General features: G+C 43.0%; 1 protein-coding gene across 1 annotated transcript; it reads right to left on the reverse strand.

Moving 5' to 3' along the window:
* Window positions 1-242: 242 nt before the first annotated feature.
* LOC119733072 lies at window positions 243-12,667 on the reverse strand. Its single transcript, XM_038206653.1, has 9 exons — window positions 12,511-12,667; window positions 11,557-11,666; window positions 10,474-10,535; window positions 9,665-9,752; window positions 9,247-9,367; window positions 3,324-3,541; window positions 2,900-3,065; window positions 2,398-2,519; window positions 243-1,910 (listed from the first exon to the last, which is right to left on the reverse strand). The coding sequence occupies exons 1-9, from the start codon at window positions 12,596-12,598 to the stop codon at window positions 1,578-1,580; spliced, it is 1,308 nt and encodes a 435-aa protein (XP_038062581.1). The 5' UTR covers window positions 12,599-12,667; the 3' UTR covers window positions 243-1,577.
* Window positions 12,668-20,956: the final 8,289 nt, after the last annotated feature.

Raw genomic sequence — 20,956 nt, forward strand, 5'->3', positions numbered from 1 at the left:
ATTTTGGCTAATTTGTTGGGCAAATTTCAGAACGTCTGCTTAATAGTTGGGAACTTGCTATGAAATACTTGGGCAACTGCGTATCCAGTTTATGACCAATTGTTGGTAAATTCTCGTTCACTGCCATGATACGTTGGGCACAAATCTATTGAAAAAGCTCAATAGTTGGGACTGAATCTAACCATAAAATGGGTATTTCCTTTACAACAGTTGGTTCATAAATGACTTCACAAAAAAGTTTTGTTTCTCCCTCTTCTTTTTATTATTTTTATTAACAAATAATTTCTACTCAACAAGGCCTTAAAAACATACAGGTTTTTTTTCAAATTGAAGAAAAAAATATAAGGAACGAATAAGTTGTTTCAAATAAATAACATGTTTTTTTTCTTTTCTGTAAGAAACTTTAAATGTCTTGAGGAGATATGGCAGATGTTACAACATGTCTGTTTGAAAGCGAGTTGTAACATCCACTATTTATCCTCAAGACTTATCCACAAATTCCAAATAAAAAACAGGGAAATCCTATTCGTTTCAGAAAAAAACATTTAAACATCTACATCTTAGGTAAAACCTTAATGGTTTCTCAAATATAGAAAAACAATTGCTTTGAAACAGAAATGCTTTTATTTTTTTTCTGAATTTTGTTTGTTACAAACTCAAGACAACTTCTTGAAGAGAAGTAACAGATGTTACAAAATGATGGTTTAGGAAATTGAGTCGCAGGTTTCTTTTGCAAATAAAAAACAACAAAAAAAAGTAACATGTTTGTTTAAAAAAATGGGAATACTACTATTTCCCCTCAAGACTTTGACATTTTCTCACAATAGAACAGATCCAAGAAAATGAAATTTTCAAACAAAGTTGTAAAATCTTGTAAAGACCAACTGCAATGGGGTCCCACTATAAGGACAATCTCGCCTGGTATCCTAAAAATATAGGAACATACACGCTGTATGCACTGCACGTCTGCTGCAGTGTTTAGAGAACATTTCTGTGTGCAAGGTAAGCCTGCAGGCATCTCAGGCAAACAAGTCGCACTTCTTCTTCAAAAGAAAATATTGAGGACAAGTAGCATATGTTACAACATGTCTTTTGCAAAACAAAGTTGTAACATCTACTACTTATCCTCAAGACTTTTAAAGTTTCTAACAAATTTCAAATAGAAACAGGAAAAGCATAGGGTTTCAAAATCTACATCTTGCAAAGACCTTAATGGCTTCTCAAGTATAGAAAAACAATTTGCCTGGAAACAGAAATGTTTTTTTCTGGAATTTTTTTATAAGAAACTTGAGACACCTTTTTCGATAAGAAGTAGCAGATGTTACAATAACATTGTTTCGAAAATATAATGCAAAATGTACTTCACTCTTTCTAGTAGTAATACTACTACTCCCCTCAAGACTTTGAGAGTTTCTTACAAATAGAACAAATTCAAAAAAACTCATGTCTTAAACAAAGTTGTAAAATCTTGTAAAGACCAACTGCAATGGGGTCCCTCTATAAGGACAAACTCGCCTGGTATCCTTAAAAAATACAGGAACATACATGCTGTATGCACTGCATGTCTGCTGCAGTGTTTAGAGAACATTTTTGTGTGCAAGGTAAGCACATAGGCCTCTCAGGCAAGCATTGTCTCTGGTCTTGACACCTTCTTGTCTGTACACACACTTTTCAAAGAAAGTCCACACCCCCTGGCACTGCTGTTGGTACTCGCAATCCAGTATGTAGTGCGCTTTGTAGCACACATCAACTGCTTTCAGGATAGATGGCTGAGGTATGGCTTGCTTCTCAATGATGACGAAGGCATTTCTGGATTCCAGATGATTCGCACTGCTCAGTGACAGTACAAACGGCTGGGGATGAGTCTTTGGATCAACCTTCTTTAGGTACTGCGGCATGTTGATGATATCCTGCATAATGAAAAAGAAATTAATGGTTTTCTTGCTATCTAATCTTCTTGAAAACATTCGTTCTCAACACTGTTGCAGATGACATTTTAAATTCAAGCTGAGAGCATTCATTTCAAAACCGGAAGAGTGGAAGCCGGACACTTAAAGGGAATGTACAACATTTGCCTTTGTTGTAATATTCAGAAATAAATGGATTGGAAAGAGTATGTTTTTAGCAAATATTGTTGAACTGACTTGTTTCACGTTTTGGGCTTGTGGGGAAAAAAGCACATAAACCCAATCATGTTCCTATAGTCTGGTTCCCTATCCCACTTAAAATTGTAAGGTCAGAGAATCAGCCTAGCAGGCTTGCACCCCTTCACAGGTGTGTAATTAATTGCAAAGAAAATGCGGAATAACTAACGCTGGTGTTTAATTAAGAATACCCAAGAAACGAAGATAGGAAGAAAGTGTTAATTGTTTTTAGAGAAATGTAACATCCACTTACCCGTTGTCTGTCAATGAAAAATCCAACTACATCTTTGATAGTGCTTCTCCCAGCAGCTCTTTTCTTGGAATTCCCCTCAAAGATGACAGGCACGATGATCAAAGCCAAAATGGACTTCTGATCTATGAGAAATGAAGGACAGAAAAATATTTGTAGAGCTAAAAAAAGAATGCACGTCTCCAGCCTTGGATTTGAGTCCAGTTATGGGCTGGCCATGCACTGTGGAAAGATTTTTGGGCTCAGGAGGGTGCACCGGGCAAAATAAACACTTGTTATGATAAGTTGTCTACCTATTATTTCTGTCTGTGAAAGAAATAAACGCCACACCCATAACAGAGGTGAAGCCAAGTGGGGTGCACTGGTTTGCTGGTACCGGTGGTGCTGGCACTTTCAAATATTCAGAGAGAAAAAAGGCAAAATGCTACAGGTGATTGGCAGGGGGTGGGGTCACTGCTGTCTGGACATTTCTTTGAATTTATGATTTTAAACTGGTGACCCTTACCTTTTGTCAATTTGTCCAGGATCATATCTTGTGGTAGCTCCAATGTCTCCTTCCACAAAGGGCACATTCTTGTACCATACTCAATGATAGGGTCGACCATGGCACTCCATCTGTCGTACAGACTGTCAGCTGATAAGGGGTACGCCAAATGATAATCCTGCTCAATCTACAGTGAAAATATGGGAGAAATATACATCAAGATAATTGTGTGTTTTAAAGGTCCTACAAACTTTGTGTGCACTGTCCTCTATATCTACGTTCACGGCAGGCCAGCATTTCCATGTTCTAGTGGATTTATTTGTTTTGTCTGGAAAAACTTGTAGAACTCGACTCAACTTGATGTTTGGTGACTCCAATACTGTTCCATGACTTGGAATATAGGCCTATTACATCTAGTCTGAGTCATCAACAGAAAACATCTTACCATGTTACTGTCCAATAGTCTTGGGAATTCCCGAAGAATCTCGGCCACAGTTCTCTCCTTATTCTTGATCCACTCTCTTCGGTAGCTAGCTGTTACTTCTATGAGCTCCTGTACCTTGTCAGCAGGCTCCACATTATCTTTGAGCCGTTCAATCTTGGACTGGTGATCCTGTGTTGTCTCAGCTGGTTGCTCTGCTTCACCAGTGGCAGCATCTGATGCTAGAATTACAATAGGGACGGGCAGAACAATTAACATTTTGTTTTAATAATCTCTTCACTTCCATTTTGTAATTTGTCACTTTTTTCTATCACACTAGTTCATTTTTGGCATCAGCCAAAATAGTAATTGGAATCATAGTATGGTGTTTTATGATATCTCGCGTGTATTATATTCCCTAAGAAATATTTTTTGAACAAACATTATAATTGATTAACCCTTAGTTTTTAAGGTTCTCGTGTCAAACTGACATTAATGATTAATTGTAAGACAGCACACAGCATCCGAAAATTGTTCAAGGATCAGTGACAGAGAAAACATGCATTGAAGCTAGATCAGAAGATTATGTCAAGGGTCATCAGAGGATGTAGTGTATGCAGACTGCAGTGATCTATTTATAGTGCAACCAGTGTATGACGTCATTTGTTAATCGTCGGTACATTCTAGTACGTGTGTACTCTAGTGTGTTATGGCAGGACATGGAACGTGAATACAATACGAAGCAACCAGAAAAGTATCCCTAATCTCAGTCCCTCCTTAATCGGGTATTATTGACGTACGAACACAACAGTGGCGACGAGGATGAACCTTGAACACACGGGTTACGCACTGGATTATCTACGGACTGTAATTGTGTGAAACGACGGTGAGTTTTTACGGACTTTTTGCAAAGTTTTCTCGACACGTACGGTGATAACTTTTGCACACACGATACGCGGTACACAGTACAACGTACATGTACATCGCCATTGTTCCATGCATGGTTGACGACGCATAGTAACGATACGTTCTACGATAAACAATAATGGCGACTTTTCAGAGAACTGTGTTCGAGGAATTTAACCCAGTGGACGGTGATATTGATACATATTTGGAGAGACTTGATCAGTATTTCATTGCTGTGGACATTGCGGAGACAGAGGCAAACGCTGTCAAACGCAAGGCTATTTTGTTGAGCAGCATTGGTTTCACGGCATATAAGACACTTAAGGACTTGTCTTTTCCGCAACAACCCAAGGAAAAGTCATTCGAGGATTTGTGTAAACTGTTACGGGGACACTACAGACCCAAGAGACTGGCAGTCGCAGAGAGATTTCGATTTCATAATGCTAGACAAATGCCAGGACAATCGATCTGTGAATACGTTGCTCATTTGAAGAAAATGGCTGTATATTGTGACTTTGCGGGGGATCAACTGCAGGAGAGTTTGCGCGATAGATTCATCTGTGGGCTGCAGTCTGAGAGCATCCAAAAGAAACTGCTCGCACGCAACTACAATTTCCAACAAACTCTGGATCTTGCTCTCGCAGAGGAGGCTGCTGCAAAGAATGTGAGAGACATGGGCACCGTGGAGACTAAACCAGTGAATAGGGTGACTTCTCACTACAAGCGTAATCAAAAATGGCAAAAGCCGAGGTCGTCGCAACCAAGGAAGCATTGCGACCGCTGTGGACTGAACAATCACAATCGCGATGATTGCCGATACAAGAGTGCCACATGCTACAAGTGCAAGAAAGTGGGACATTTGCAGTCAGAGTGCAAGTCTGATAGTAAATCAGGCCCTGCACCACCAACCACGAAATACACGCCCCAACAGCGAACCAAGCCCAAAGGACGCGTTCGCTATGTGGGAGACGACGAAAACGCTCGCGAACTTTACGATCCCACTGATGACGCATGTCGCGATGACAGTACATTCGTCGACTCGGTTTTTACGGTTACGACTTCCGATAAGTCAAAAGCGGATACGTCAGGAGACACGACAGCCGATACGTACAGCCGTACTTCAACTATCAAGGTTCCTGTCAAGATCGCGAACATTCCCATACAAATGGAACTTGACACAGGTGCCGCTGCATCAATCATGAGCCAGTCAGACTATCACAAATATTTGGGGCACATTCCAATGCAACCGGTGAATCGTGTCCTACACGCTTACGCGGGTGCCCAATTGCGAATTTTGGGCCAACTGGTTGTCGAGGTTCAGTACGGCGACCAGAAAGCAACGTTACCACTAATCATCGTCCACGCAGACAAGTACGCACCACCCTTGTTGGGCAGGGAGTGGTTGACAGTTCTCAAGCTGGACTGGCCTAATCTGTTTTCTCAGGGTCAATACGGTGTGAAATCTGACCCAATCGCTGAGTTGAAAAGTGAATATAAGGACATTTTTCAACCAGAGTTAGGCACAGTACGTGGAGTTAAGGCAACACTGCACGTCAAGGAAGACGCTATTCCAGTTTTCCACAAGGCTCGCACAGTGCCATTGGCTCTTCGCCCCGCAGTCGAAAAGGAACTCGCCAGAATGGAGCAAGAGACAATCATCTACCCAGTTGATTTCAGCGAGTGGGCGACACCCCTGGTGTGTGTACCCAAAGCAGATGGCACGGTACGCCTGTGTGGGGATTACAAAAATACTGTAAACAAATCAATCCACACCGATCAGTACCCCATACCTACTTCGGAGGAAGTATTCAGCAAGCTAGCCGGTGGGGAGAAATTCTCCAAAATCGACTTGAAATGCGCATATCAGCAAATGTTGCTCGACGACAAATCCCAAGAATACGTCACGATTAACACGCACAAGGGACTGTATCGGTATACACGCTTACCATTCGGTATCTCATCGAGTCCTGCAATTTGGCAGAGATTCATCGAACAAGTACTCGCAGGTCTGGACAGCACATGCGCAATCATGGATGATGTGCTTGTTACAGGCAAGACGGATGAGGAACATCTCCGCAATGTAAAGAACGTTTTCCAGAGATTCCGGAAATACGGTCTTAGGTTGAAGACCGAAAAGTGTCGGTTCATGCAGGAGAGCGTAATCTACATGGGACGCCGAATTTCTTCAAAAGGGATTCAGCCAACCGACGACAAGGTTGACGCGATACGCAACGCTCCAGTTCCACAGAATGTCACAGAGCTTCGCTCATGGTTGGGGATGGTCAACTTCCAAGCGCAGTTCCTTCCCAACCTGTCGACCATGGCCCATCCGTTAAACGAACTGCTCGGGGATTGTCCTTGGCAGTGGACGGATGAATGTACCAGGGCATTTGAGGCAGTGAAGGACGCCATCAGTTCAGACAAACTTCTCGCTCACTACGACCCAGCACTCCCTCTCGAGCTCGCAACGGACGCATCACCATATGGACTTGGAGCAGTCATGCTGCATGTGTACGCTGACGGCTCCAGACATCCTATAGCATATGCTTCACGCTCACTCAATAAACATGAGAAGGGCTACGCGCAACTGGACAAGGAGGCCCTGGCAATCATGTTTGGTCTCAAGCGCTTCCGCACATATCTCTACGGAAGGAAATTTACCATACGGACTGATCACAAGCCATTGGAGCGAATACTTGGTCCCAAAACGTCGATTCCAACCCTTGCAACACAACGTCTTCAGCGATGGGCTGTAATGTTGTCCGCATTTGACTACGACTTGCAGTTCATTCCATCTTCGCAGAATGTGCTCGCGGACGCGCTCTCACGTCTCCCATTACCCACAATGGAGGAGAACGACGAAGACGCTATCTACAACATCGAGGACAAACGCCTCGATAGCCTACCTGTGACCAGTAAGGAGATCTCACACGCTACAAGAACTGATCCTGTGCTTTCGCGCGTGTTAGAGTTCACTAAAAGTGGATGGCCAGCAGAGGTAAGGGACGAACGCCTCAAACCTTTCTTCAATCGCAGACACGAACTATCCACGGAACAGGACTGTTTGTTGTGGGGATTAAGAGTTGTGATACCCTACAAGTACCAAAAGTTCATTCTGGGTGAGTTACATGATGCGCATCCAGGGATTGTCAGGATGAAAGAAATTGCACGAAGCTACGTTTGGTGGCCTAACATCGATCGCGACATCGAACAGACTGTTCGTCTCTGTGCTAGCTGTCAACAGACTAGACACCTTCCAGCTGTGGCACCCCTAATGCCATGGGTGTGGCCTAGCTCTTCGTGGCACAGAATTCACATCGATTTCGCGCAGAAAGATGGTCACGATTTCCTGATCGTCATTGACGCATACGCAAAATGGCCAGAAATCTTCCACATGAGTAGCACCACCGCGAATGCAACCATCACGGTGCTGCGAGACTTATTCAGCAGGTATGGCATCCCCTACCAACTTGTCAGTGACAATGGACCGCAATTCACAAGTGAGGAGTTCCAACGGTTCCTCAAGGTGAATGGCGTAAAACACGTAAGAGTTGCACCGTACCACGCCGCAAGTAATGGTGCAGCAGAACGAATGGTTCAATCCTTCAAACGCGCTCTCAGCTCGAGCAAATCGAGTGGTCGGAGTTTGCAACAACGCATCGACAGTTTCCTGTTGACATATCGCACTACGACACATGCAACAACCGGTCGTACTCCTGCGAGTTTGTTCCTAGGACGCGAACTGCGTACTCGTTTGTCCTTGCTACGCCCGGACGTTGAACGCAAGGTGGTCAACATGCAGAGCAACCAAAAGTTGCACCACGACAAACAGACCTGGTGGCTGGCCACAGTCGCAGAGCGCACAGCCCCAAAGTCTTATGTGGTAATTTTGCAGGATGGTCGAGTGTGGAAAAGACACGTGGATCAGATGAGAAGAGCAGAACGGTCAACAACCAGTCATTCTCAGAACTCAAGGAATGGGATGCACACCTCAGCTCACCAAGATACTGATAGGTCTGACCTAGCATCCATTCCGGTGTTTATCCCTACCGCTGAGACAGCTCCAGTCGTTGGCTCGCAAATTCCTCAGACAGAACGTACACACGCGCCACCCTCAAACGTCACAAATGGTGAGCAAACTTCACAATCGGCGACACCGACCGGAACCGCAGGTTCCAGTGTTTCACCCAAACCCCTACGTCGCTCGTCAAGGGTCAGCAAACCCCCAGACAGACTCATTGAGTCTATGGAATAACCTAACTGTTGTTCGCAGAGGCCTGCATGAGAGTTAAGAGGTGCATGTACGGCACTTTGAGTTGTTACAGTTGTGTTAATGTTTACATGTATCTTGTTACTCAAGTTGTTTAAACAAGTTTTTAGAGTTGCAGTTTTGAAACAAACAAAAAAAGGTTGCAGTTGAAATTGTACGGTATTGGAATGTCATGGGTTAAAAAGGAAAAAAATAAGCAAACAAGAAGGAAATCCTAAGGGAAGTTCAGTTTATTCAAATTAAGGGCAGGAAGAGAAAAAAGCCATTGCTACCTTGTCTAGGGACTTGGATTTAATTATGGAAAAAAGGATTTTCTTTGTTTTTGAACTTTGATTTTCTTGCAACAAGTGTTTGTAGGATTAGCATTTTTTTTATGAGGTGTGACATTGCTTTATAGACAGAATTTTCAGTCGAGGACATTTTCATAGGGTTGAAAATTATATTTTTTGTGTGTACAGCTTCCATATTAAGGGGGGAGAGGATGTAGTGTATGCAGACTGCAGTGATCTATTTATAGTGCAACCAGTGTATGACGTCATTTGTTAATCGTCGGTACATTCTAGTACGTGTGTACTCTAGTGTGTTATGGCAGGACATGGAACGTGAATACAATACGAAGCAACCAGAAAAGTATCCCTAATCTCAGTCCCTCCTTAATCGGGTATTATTGACGTACGAACACAACAGAGGACATATTCCAACCCCTCTCTTTTAAGATGCTGTAGAAGTGTGAGTTAATCCCATTGACTGACCATACAGGAAATTGCTTACTTGATGTACATTCTTGATGTGGCTTTGCCTTTTGTAGCATGTGCTTACGCACATAGCGTAGGTGCTCTTCTAAATATCCAGTTGCTGGACATCCTTTCGCTTCTTTGGTGTAAAATGCTTCCTGCATAACAAGAAAGTAGGTACCAATATAAATATGTCAATATTTAAATGGAGGATTTGCAAACATAAAAAAATCCATTCATCATTTGTCAACCCCGGTCAAAATTACAGATTTAGAAAGAGGTCAATCTCAGCATTACTCCTGACAATCGCATCACAATTATTCTCATTATTATATTCACTCACTATCAAGTTGGGCAATGGGATTTAACACTGACAACTGTTTCATGCAAATAAATTGTTTTGAGCATGTCATATTTTGAACACAATCTGCTTGATATAATGAAAAGGCACTTACGTATCCTGTAGTTCCCTGTGGGTCCTTCAAGCATGGGAAAGCAGTAACTACACTTTCAAACAATGCATTTTTTTCAATTGCACCCGGGCTATATCAAACAAAAAAATTTGCACGATTAGGCTTCTTTAAATTGCAGCAAGCTAAAAGATGACATGACATTAATTCCTCGCTAATAAGGTCACCAATGATAAGTGGAAGATACAGAGCTAAACACTTTGATTGAGCTGATTTTTGACCACTAGAGCCCCATGGATTTGTAATAGCTGATTGTTGTATGGGACTTGGTTTGTTTTTTTTATCTACCGACCCGTAGCTGAACGAAGACAGCCGATTGTTAACTGTGCCAAGGGTAAAACATCCTTTTTTTAATGAGAACTTTCAGGGTAAGTTTCATTTCCAGTGGAATGATGCCCTCCAAAAAGTCATGCATGACATCTACAGCAGAACTTTCACTGACATGGAATCCTGTCAGCTTATTTAATTCGGAGGATCGCCGGATACCTGTCTCTGACACATTATTCACAAGAACATCTGCATCTACACTATCCTTGGTTCGAAGAAGCGCAACATCTTCAACAAGCTGTGTTCTAGTAGTCTCCCTTGGAGCTTTGCAAAATCGACAGGGAAAATTGGCAATGAAGCTTCCAACAAAACCCAGTACCTCATGAAGTCCTAGGTTGTCACCAATTGCTTGAAAAAGGACAGGTCTAACAGATCCCGTGTACTCTTCACATGATATCTCGAGACCTTGTTCTTGCATGTCCTCAAAATCTTTCACAATTGCTGACAGTATTTTGTCGATTCCATACTTTGCAATCTCTGTTCTTTTTCCACATGCAGCCAACAAAATGTTACTGAGTGAAGCTTGGAACTGAAGCGGAAGACACAACAGACTAATATAGAATCCAGCTAGCTTATTTGTGCCTTTTTTTGACCCGAGGGGATTACCTGTTTCATAATCGTCGCAGTACAGCAATATTGGAATGACAATGTTGTTTTGTGCTGAAAATTTAGTTTTGTAGTAACTGCCATCGAGATATGTTCTCAACAGACAATCATCCTCAGAGGGTTGCTGATTCAGGATTGCTGTTATGATTCCTGGTTGCTCCAAGTGTCTTTTTATCGTCTGAGTGATGGGAACGTACTGGAAAGTGTCATTTTTCAGGGTTTGACGAACACCTCCTGATGAGCTATCACCTTGTGAAACGAACGATTGACCCAGAACTTTTTCTTCAGGGCTGACAAGATATCCTTTTTCTCTGAAGTACTTATCCTGGTTGTGCTGAGATCTAAGTTCATTAAATGTTTTTTGTACAAGATCATACTCATCAAACACTTGTCCTAGCTTATTGACATCTTCTTCCGCTAACTGCATATTCCTTCGAACCTCCTGCATTGTAAGCTGAAACCTTTTGTGCATGTGATTAACCACCACTTTGATCAACTCTTAACTTCAAGTATCACTTTCTGAATGCTGGAATAAGGCATACTTGATGCCCTCATGCTTGCTATGAAATATGAAACAGATTCAAAGAGCTCATCTACACCTGTCCACTCATCAATGTCATCATGTGGTTCATCAAACTCATCATTCTGCTCCATTTCAATTTCTGAATCAGATGTTTCCTGTGGCATATTAGGCCTATATGTAGCTGCTGCAGTGTCTGTGTGCTCTGCCAAAATGTGGCGCCTATATGATGACAGATGGTGAAATGTTGCCAGACAACCATCTTGTCTGCAAATAACAATGGTGGAAGTGCCAGAATGCACATCGTGGATATATTTTAAATGGTTGAATAAGTCTTTGATGCCACCACAGATTTCAATCAAAGATTTGTAGCACAGCATTATCCCTGATCACAAGTGCCTTATCACAAATACTACCAACTCACATGATTCTTCCACTTTTCAACAAACTTCACCCGTACACCAACTTTCGGAATAAGTTGCGCTATATCTGCTTCTGTCAGCAATCGAAGGGCCGTCATGTCTATGCCATTATCTGTAAGAAAAAAAAAAGAGCATTAAGTTAGTCGCCGGGTAGTTTTAATAACATGTATGAATAGCTACCCTTTATACAGACTGTTTTGGTTATTTTTTTAAATGTTATTCTTTGTTTGGTTTAGTTTTGTGTATCATTATTTTTCTATAGGGATATTGTTCCCAAATGTTGGAGAATAATCATCCAACAATTTTCTAAGAAAATATGAGCTTAGCCAAATGTTGGGTAGAAGGGAGCATGTATTCCCAATCTTGAGGGACAATAGGACTGGCACCACAATTTATGGGCAGACCCAGGACCTCTTTCCCCGTTATTTGGGCAAAATAGTAATAAAGAATTGGGAGATAAAAGTACAAAATACTCAACATTTTAGAAAAGCAAACAAACATACCCAATTTTTAAGGAGAATGGGAACAAATGCCCAATTGTTGGACATTAGGAGCATGCATATTCCCAATCTTTGGGAAAGAGGGGCCTAAATTACCATGCCTTGCACATTATTAATACTTTAGCTTAGCTCATTATATCCAAATTGATTTATTATCAAAATGTTGGGAATAATATATCACAGGTAATGATTCTTGACTTACGGTGAAGAGAATGATAAGGCTATGGAAAACGATAGACCTGGCATCACTCATGCTTAACGTTAGGCCTATATCGATTATGGACTCAGCTTGCACTTTGCATTAAGAACTGCAACCCTGGGCTAGCTGCACATTAGCAAACATTTGCTTTCAGCATAGAGATTTCAGACAGGCACATGCACACGTAAATTCATGTACCATAAGTTATCTTTATAACAGTAAGACCTATATTCTGATACATGCTGCAAAATTCTCACCTATAAACACGTCCATTAGGGTGCTAACGCCCCACTTCTCCAGCAAGCCTAGTACTTCGTGATCCGCCATTTCGACTCGACTGTGCATGTGCAGTGCAGTAACGTAACGTGGCCGTGCGCGCGCGTGTGCACGCCGTACGTACGTTGCAACGTTGTCCTCTAATGCGCGTGCGCACGGTGATTAAAATCCCAACAACTGGAAACCGTAACCCGATCCATTGCAATCATGCCCATCTGCTGAGATTATTATCCCACTTTCTACCCAACACTTCGTGGTTGGATCAAGCAATGTAATAATGCATATTAATTGGGCAATGTTTATCCAACTAACCTTACTAAAAAAACATCCAACGTTGGTCAATTTTTTTACTTGCCCAACCCCAAAATTTACTAAATTGTTGAACAAAAAATCACCAACAATTTGCAAATGGAGTTTACCCAGTGTTATTTTGCCCAGCATTTTTAACAGTGTGGGCATCACCGATGGTTTTGTAAGGGAAAAGGACGGCACAACACGTCCGTTTGTCGACTATCGTAAGCTGAACGATGTTACGCGGCGTGACGCGTATCCCCTACCCCGTGTTGATGACTGCCTAGATTGCCTGAGTGGGGCAACATTCTTCAGCACCCTCGATCTGCAGTCGGGCTCCTGGCAGATTGAAGTGAAGAAGGAAGACCGTCCCAAAACCGCGTTCGTAACCCGAAGTGGACTGTACGAGTACGTGACCATGACTTTTGGGTTATGCAAAGCACCCAGTACCTTTGAGCGCTGTATGGAGCTAGTCTTCAAAGGTTTGCAATGGCGAACACTGCTGATATATCTAGATGAAATCATCATCCTGTCATCAACATTTTCCGAGCATATTGAGCGTCTTGGTGAAGTCCTACGCCGACTAGGGAACGCTGGACTGAAGCTGAAACCGAGCAAGTGTGAACTCTTCCTGGCGGAAGTTCTGTTCCTCGGTCACATCATCACACCAGATGGTGTCAAACCAGACCCTAGTAAAGTTTCTGCCGTGCAAAACTTGCCCACTCCCAAGAACATAACTGAAGTACGCTCTTTCCTGGGACTATGTTCTTACTACCGTAGGTTCATAGCCCAATTCGCCACGATAGCCGGCCCCTTACATCTTCTGTTAGAAGCCGGATAGACGTTTAAGTGGACTCATGACTGTCAAGCGGCTTTTGAGCAATTAAAGGCCGCCCTCACCGGCAACGAAGTCATGTCATACCCCAATGATTATGGGTTATTCATCATTGATACCGATGCTTCAGATACAGGCAATCGGTGCTACTCTAGTGCAACTCCAGTGGTGTGATCGGACCCAGAGGGAGGAAGAACGGCCGATAGCATATGCTGGTCGTCACCTTCGTCACCTTCCTTCAGTACTTCCGACACTACCTACTGGGCAAACAGTTCCTCATCAGAACTGACCACAGCGCTCTTCGATGGGTCATGTCTTGTCGTGAGCCTGTCGATCAAATTGCAAGATGGCTTCAAATCTTGTCTCAATTCGACTTCAAATCGAACATCGACCAGGGAGGAAACATGGCAACGCAGATGCCCTCTCTAGGGTGCCATGTGACCCTGGCGATCGTCCGTGCTACGACGGAACGACCATATTCGCTGAACTCCCCTGCCGCGGTTGCGAGAAGTCGACGATGTGGCCCCCCTTTCGACCAGACGAGTAAACGCTACCTCCGCTGAAGTTCAATTCCCAAAGAGATATCCCCACGGATATCCCCACGGAAAGTCCTCGTACTGATGGCAACGTTGGTCACCCTCCTACTGGTTCCTGTCTGCAGCATTGGTAAACTTATTTGGCGCTCGTGCAGTGAGTTTACCTGCAGCGACGGACAGTTCAAAGGTCGTTTTTCGCACACTGCCACGCCAACTGGAGAACCCCCGGGCAAACCAATTTGTCCGATGATCCTTTAAGTTCGTTCATGTTATTGCTTAATTGATTACTTGCGCTTAAACGATTGTATTATTTAATATGATTTTTTGTATTTCCTTCAGTTTTCACCTGCACTAGCGGTGCGCGAATAAATCGGGGTAAAGGCATCAAACAGACTTCCAGTCTCGTTTTTTTCCAGCGGGGGTGCATACAGTGACAGTGAAAAAAAATCGTCCATCCAGCAGTTATCCCCGTCATTCCAGAAGCGTCTATCGGCGTAACCCCGTGCCCGTCGCCGTCATCTTCGCCCCGTGAGCCATCATCGTCATCGCCCTCCTTTCGGTTATCGTCATCGTTCCCCCTTGTGCTCGTCGCCGTCATCTCCTCCCTCCGTGAGCCATCGTCGTCATCGCCATCCCTCCATGCAGTCGTTGTGATCGTCCCCGCCCCCTGCAGTTGTAGTCATCTTTATACACGTCGCAGTCACCGCCGACATCTCACCACCATACAACCATGGCGCACTTGAAGACTGCAAGGACTACGGCGAAGAGAGCGGTAACTAGGGAAATCAATCTAATTAATCAGTATATAGGTGAAGACGACACAGTTAATGTTAATGATCATGTTGTCAGGCTGAAGGAATTGTTTAAAAGATTCACATGAACCCATAACGAGTATCATGAAACTCTTACTGAGGACGAAGATATTGATGTAAGCGATACTTACTTCTATGATGAACAGGGTGATTACATTTCGGTTTTGGATTCGGTCAAGAATTACAGTAAACATACAGAAATTATGGTTGAAATTCCTCCTGCCACAGATATTTCTGAAGACTTATCACGTAATGAGTTGTTGCGTTTACTCAATCTGCCAAAAGTAGAATTAGATGTATTTAGCGGTATAACTCGTTGCATTTTCACCAGTTCAAAGAGGCGATCAGGGGCTGTCAGTTAATAGGGGGTGAGACTGGGTATAGTCAGGCTCTTTCAATCCTGGATACCCGTTTTGGTAATGCCCACTTAGTTACAGAACGTTTCGTACGAGAACTAAAATCAGGTAAATCGGTCAGGTCACCCCAGGATATACGACAGATGGCAGATGATATGCAAAATGCATTTCTTGTGCTCAGTCAATTGGAAATGCTGCATGAAGTTAATACTCAATCTGTTATTGTTGAAATCGTTGGTAGATTCCCAAACTATCTTCAGTTGAGATGGAAAAAGCTGGTGTTCAAATCAAAGCGATCCAATGGTTCTTATCCTCTGTTTGAAGAATTGGTTAAATTCGCAGGTATTGTTGCTACTGAAGTGAACGACCCGGTATATGGCACGGGATACCCCAAGCGGCCGGACAGAGCAAAGGTTGAACTGAAAGCTTCATCTACCAGCTTTTCCATGTCAGTATCTGAATCCAGTTCGGGGACCAGTAACCAAGTAGGAAACAAAGGTACTCAAGTTGTCAGGAATGGTTTGTATGCCAAACCTGAACCTCCATGCGTTTTATGTGATCAGAGACATCGTTTATGGCATTGTGAAAGATTCAAACGTATGAGTCCAAAAGAAACATTGAATCTTGTCAATGCTCATAAATTATGTCATAACTGCCTACTTGCATCTCATAGTGTTGACAACTGTGGTAAAAAATCTGTGTGTAAGGTGAATTGTTGTGGTCAAAAACATACCATGTATATTCATGTTGCTGGTAATGCGTCAAATAACGTCCATATATCGAATGTCAGTTTGTTTACCGATAGAGAGACGCATATGCCGATAGTTCAGGTGATAGTAAACAAACGGTGTAAGGCATTTGCTTTGTTGGATAGCGGATCTAGTAATTTGTTTTGTTCCCGCACCTTGGTTAGACAATTGGGGATTACAGGCAAAAGTCAGAATGTCCAACTTAGTACTCTGAATAGGTCTGGAATCCGGAGATCAGAGGTAGTTGATCTGTCGATTTCCTCTGAATTAGGCGACACTTTAGAGTTGTCCCTGGTTTATGTAGTTGATGAAATCCCTGTGAAGAATGCAGCCATTGACAACTCATTGTATGACCATCTCAATGGTATTGGTCCCATGCCTGCTTACGAAAGTGGTAACGTTACAGTAGATTTGTTGTTAGGTCAGGATAATGCGGAGGCCCTTGTTCCATATAATGCGGGGTAACCCGGGACAGCCTTTTGCTGTACGTACCTTACTCGGATGGTGTCTTAATGGCCACTCCCCCATGAATGTACCTAGTCGTAGGGTCATTTCTAACTTTGTAACGAGTTCTACCGTAAGTGACGATGTCTCTTGTTTGTGGGAGATCAAAAATGAAGGATTGGAACAATTGTCATGGTCACAGCAAGATAGGTCGTTTATTGCTTTGTGGGATCGTGAATGTGAATGTAGGAAAGTCGACGGACACTATGAGCTTCCCATCCCTTGGAAAGATAGATCGGAACCTCTCCCGAATAATTTTGTTGTAACCAAATCCAAGGTAGATACCTTGTGTAAAAGACTTGTCAAAGATGGTCTCTACGATAGATATAATGCAGAGGTCGAGAAACTGCTAAATAATGGTTATGCTGAAGAGGTCCCAGAACGTGAGTTGTTCAACATAGATAGAATATGGTATCTCCCTCATCACGCAGTGCAGTCAGACAAGAAACCAGATAAGCTCAGAGTGGTTTTTGATTGTGCCAGTAAGTTCCGAGGTTAATCATTGAACGAACGTTGTTTGCAAGATCCAGATATGATCAATAAACTTTTACCTGTCTTATTACGATTCCGTCAGCACAGCATTGCCGTCCAAGCAGACATTGAGGCCATGTACAATCAGGTTAGGATACCGGTGAAAGACAGAGATGCCCTCGGATTTCTTTGGTACGTTGATGGTCAATTGAATTGCTATCGGATGACGTCGCATCTATTTAGAGGAGTATGGTGTGCGTCGAGCTCAGCGTATGCCCTGCAGCAAACAGTTGTTGATGCCTCAAGTGTAGATCCCCTTGTTAGGTATACGGTATCTAAATTGTTTTACGTTGACGATTGTCTCAGCTCGACCGCTTTCAAGTCTCAGGCCAAAGTCGTTATTACGGAGACCCCTAAGAACCTAAGTAAAGGTGGATTCAACTTGACCAAATTTGTTGTCAATGACAAAGAGCTACTGTCTGAAGTGTCCGTTGAATGTAGGGCTAAGGGAGTTCGTGAACTAGGTTCTCAATCTGAGAGCAGGACCTTGGCTATAAAGTGGATGATTTCGTCTGACGAATTCTTCTTCGAAGTAGAGTGCGTTGGAGACGGTCTGTTAAGGCGGACAGGCTAAATACCCCCTGTTCACTTACCGGGAGCCGCTTTCAATTGAGCCCCTCTTTTATCGGCTCCCGCTTGAAAAGAAAGCGGGTGACCTGTTTCTACAAACCGTCCCACGGTTGGCACTCCCGGCTCCCGCTACAAATAACCATTTTTATAACAATGAATCCTGCGGTTTCATACCCATCAGTGGCGGCTTCTACTCACCGACCGCAAAGACCTGGTACATTGCTAATCCTCTGATCTTTTGTCTGCCCTAAACATACAAGCCCCACTGCAAACCGTTACCATGCACGGCTGTAACGTGTGCGTTCATGCGTGGACCGTCTCCCGCTTTGGCTTGAAGGGTCCCACACTTCCTCAATAACAATACCGTCCCACGGTAAATGAACAGGGGGTATTTAGCCCGCCCGCCTAACTAGGAGGAGAATGCTCAGTATAGTCTCGTCGATATTTGATCCACTAGGTTTGTTGGGTCCAGTGATACTCACAGGGAAACTGCTCTTTCAAGAGGCAACAGCTCGTAAACTGTCTTGGGATGAGAAAGTGCCACCAGACCTCGAGAGAGTTTGGGACCTTTGGTTGCAATCGTTGTGTTCTGTGGGTCAACTGGACGTTGCATTAAGCCTTGTAGATTTGACGATGCCGTAATCGAACTCCACCATTTTTCTGATGCAAGTTCACAGGGTTATGGTTGCTGTAGTTATGTTCGTTGTACGAATAAGCAGGGTATGGTCCATGTGCAGCTGGTCATGAGTAAGAACAAAGTTGCCCCTCTTAAGCTATGTACGATACCACGACTTGAACTGCAGGCTGCGGTTCTGTCGGTCAAGGTTGACACCTTGTTGAAACGAGAATTAGATCTTGATCAGAGAGTTTAGTAGCCCAGATCAGTGGGTTTATATCAAGATTAAGGACAATCCTGCAGACCTAGTTACCAGGGGACTGTCCTACTCTAAATGGGACAAAGACAAGTGGTTAAATGGTCCTGATAAGCTGCACCGGTACAAGAGTGAATGGGACTTTATCGATATTGATCCTGTCGAGTTGGCATGTGATGATCCTGAAGTTAGGAAGACTACATGTGTCGTAGCATGTGAGGCCGTCACAAGTAATGATCCCCCTGTGAAATGCAACCCAGATAAAGTTTCAAGTGATCCACTTTGCGAAATAATGCAACATTACTCGTCATGGTATAGAGTGAAAAGGGCTTTGGCTTGGTGGTTGCCATTTGTCAAATTTCTTGGAGGTTGCAAGTCTACAGGAAGCCTATCAGTACAAGAAGTCCGTCATGCTGAAGTTATTTTAGTTCATAAAAGCCAGTCCATGATGTTCAATTCAGAGTTGGAACGAGTACAACGGGGTAAAGCCGTTAAAGTGACCAGCACCCTGCGAATGTATGCTAAATCCATTTGTAGATGATTGTGGATTACTTAGGATGGGCAGTAGATTGAAAGAAAGCGATATTCATGGTAAACACCCTTGTGTAATCTCAGGTCGTCACGTAATTGCTACGGCCATTGTCAAAGACATTCATAGCGTTGCCCATGTATAGGTGTCGAATGGGTTTGAGCTATCGTCAGAGAAACACTTCTGGTTAGTGAAAGCTAGGCCTCTGATCAATAAAGTAATTAAGGCATGTGTTACGTGTAAACGACTGTACTCCAAACCTTGTACCCAAATTATGGCAGACTTACCAAAAGAGCGTGTCGAGTCAAACAGCCACCCTTCTCGTATGTAGGCATTGATATTTTCGGACCATTTCATGTAAAATATGGTAGGTCGGAAATTAAACGATACGGTTGCATGTTTACTTGCCTGAGTATTAGAGCTGTTCACGTTGAAAAATTAGATTCATTGGACGTTGAGTCCTTTCTGAACGGTTTCAGACGATTTGTGGCTCGCAGAGGTCATCCTGAGGTCGTGTTTTCTGACAATGGCACCAATCTTGTCGCGGCAGAATCAGAATTAAGAAACAGTCTTAAGGGTCTCTCTCGTAAATTCATTGATGGCTATGCTGTAAAGGAAAACATAGTCTGGCACTTTAATTCCCCGACTGCATCCCATATGGGGGGAGTTTGGAAACGGATGATCGGGGTTTTCAAGAGAATAATGACCGCCGTGCTCCTCAGGTCTGTCAGACTTACCGATGAAATATTAGAGACCCTGTTCTGTGAATCCGAATGTATGTTTAACGGGCGTAGTAGGGGAGAAGGGCGGATACCAGACTTTACCCCTCTCCCTTTCCCCATCCCCACTGGCCCCTCCCCCCCCTGACCCCTCCCAATGATCCCCCTCCCCCTCCCCCTCCCAATGATCTCGCCAAATATATCTCTCTCAATATCTCAGTCTCGAAATAAGGCCAAAACCGGACCCAATATCTCTCGTATTGAATATCTCTCTCACCAGCCGGTGAGTCTTATTGCTTATAAATCCAAAAGTCTGACCTCTTAAAAAAAATTTAAAAAATTATATTGATATATATAAATGATGAATATGATCAAGTCAATCGTTAAGGGATTTTCTAGATGGAATAAAGCGACGCTGCGCGATTACGTCCAGCGATATAATATACCGTACAATCAAAATGTTGCTCTTGCGCGTAAAGTCTACATTAACGGGATACAAACCCACGAAGCTCAATTTAAAAACTTGAGGAAAAAGACGCTACATGAGCTCAAACAGATTGTAGACGATTACGATCTAGAATATAACTCGTCGGGTTATAAAGGTCGATTTTTGAAAAATAGATTTACTCTCAGCGATTCAAAACTCTAGGCAACCCGAGTATTTTCAAGAGGCTGAGTTTAGAGCGACGAGGAGATTTAGAAACAACTTTAGAAACTGGGAACTGATTCCTAGACTTTTTAATGACGATTTAGTCAAGTTTTTTGATACGCAAAAAGATCAAATTTTAAATAAAATCAAGTCAGAATTGAGAGAGCTGAGAGGTTTAAAAGTAGAGCTCACAATCAAAATAAAATACGAAAAAACCAAACCGGATGGTACGATCGAAACGATCGAAGCTACACATTTTACCGATCAGAGAGTCGTTCTAAATCAAAGTCAAATAAAACAGGTTTTAAAAGAAGACATCGACCAGCTATTTAAAAAGGATGAAAGGTATACGAATCAAGGATCGGGTTGGGTTTTAGAAAAGATAATGGCGTTGTATATCAACATCAACAGGTTTAACCCCGTGAGAGGTAGTTCTTATATTGACCTACCAAAATGTATCAAACAGAAAACGGC

Source organism: Patiria miniata, unplaced genomic scaffold, assembly GCF_015706575.1.
Source record: "Patiria miniata isolate m_02_andy unplaced genomic scaffold, ASM1570657v1 HiC_scaffold_25, whole genome shotgun sequence".
Lineage (NCBI taxonomy): Eukaryota > Metazoa > Echinodermata > Asteroidea > Valvatida > Asterinidae > Patiria > Patiria miniata.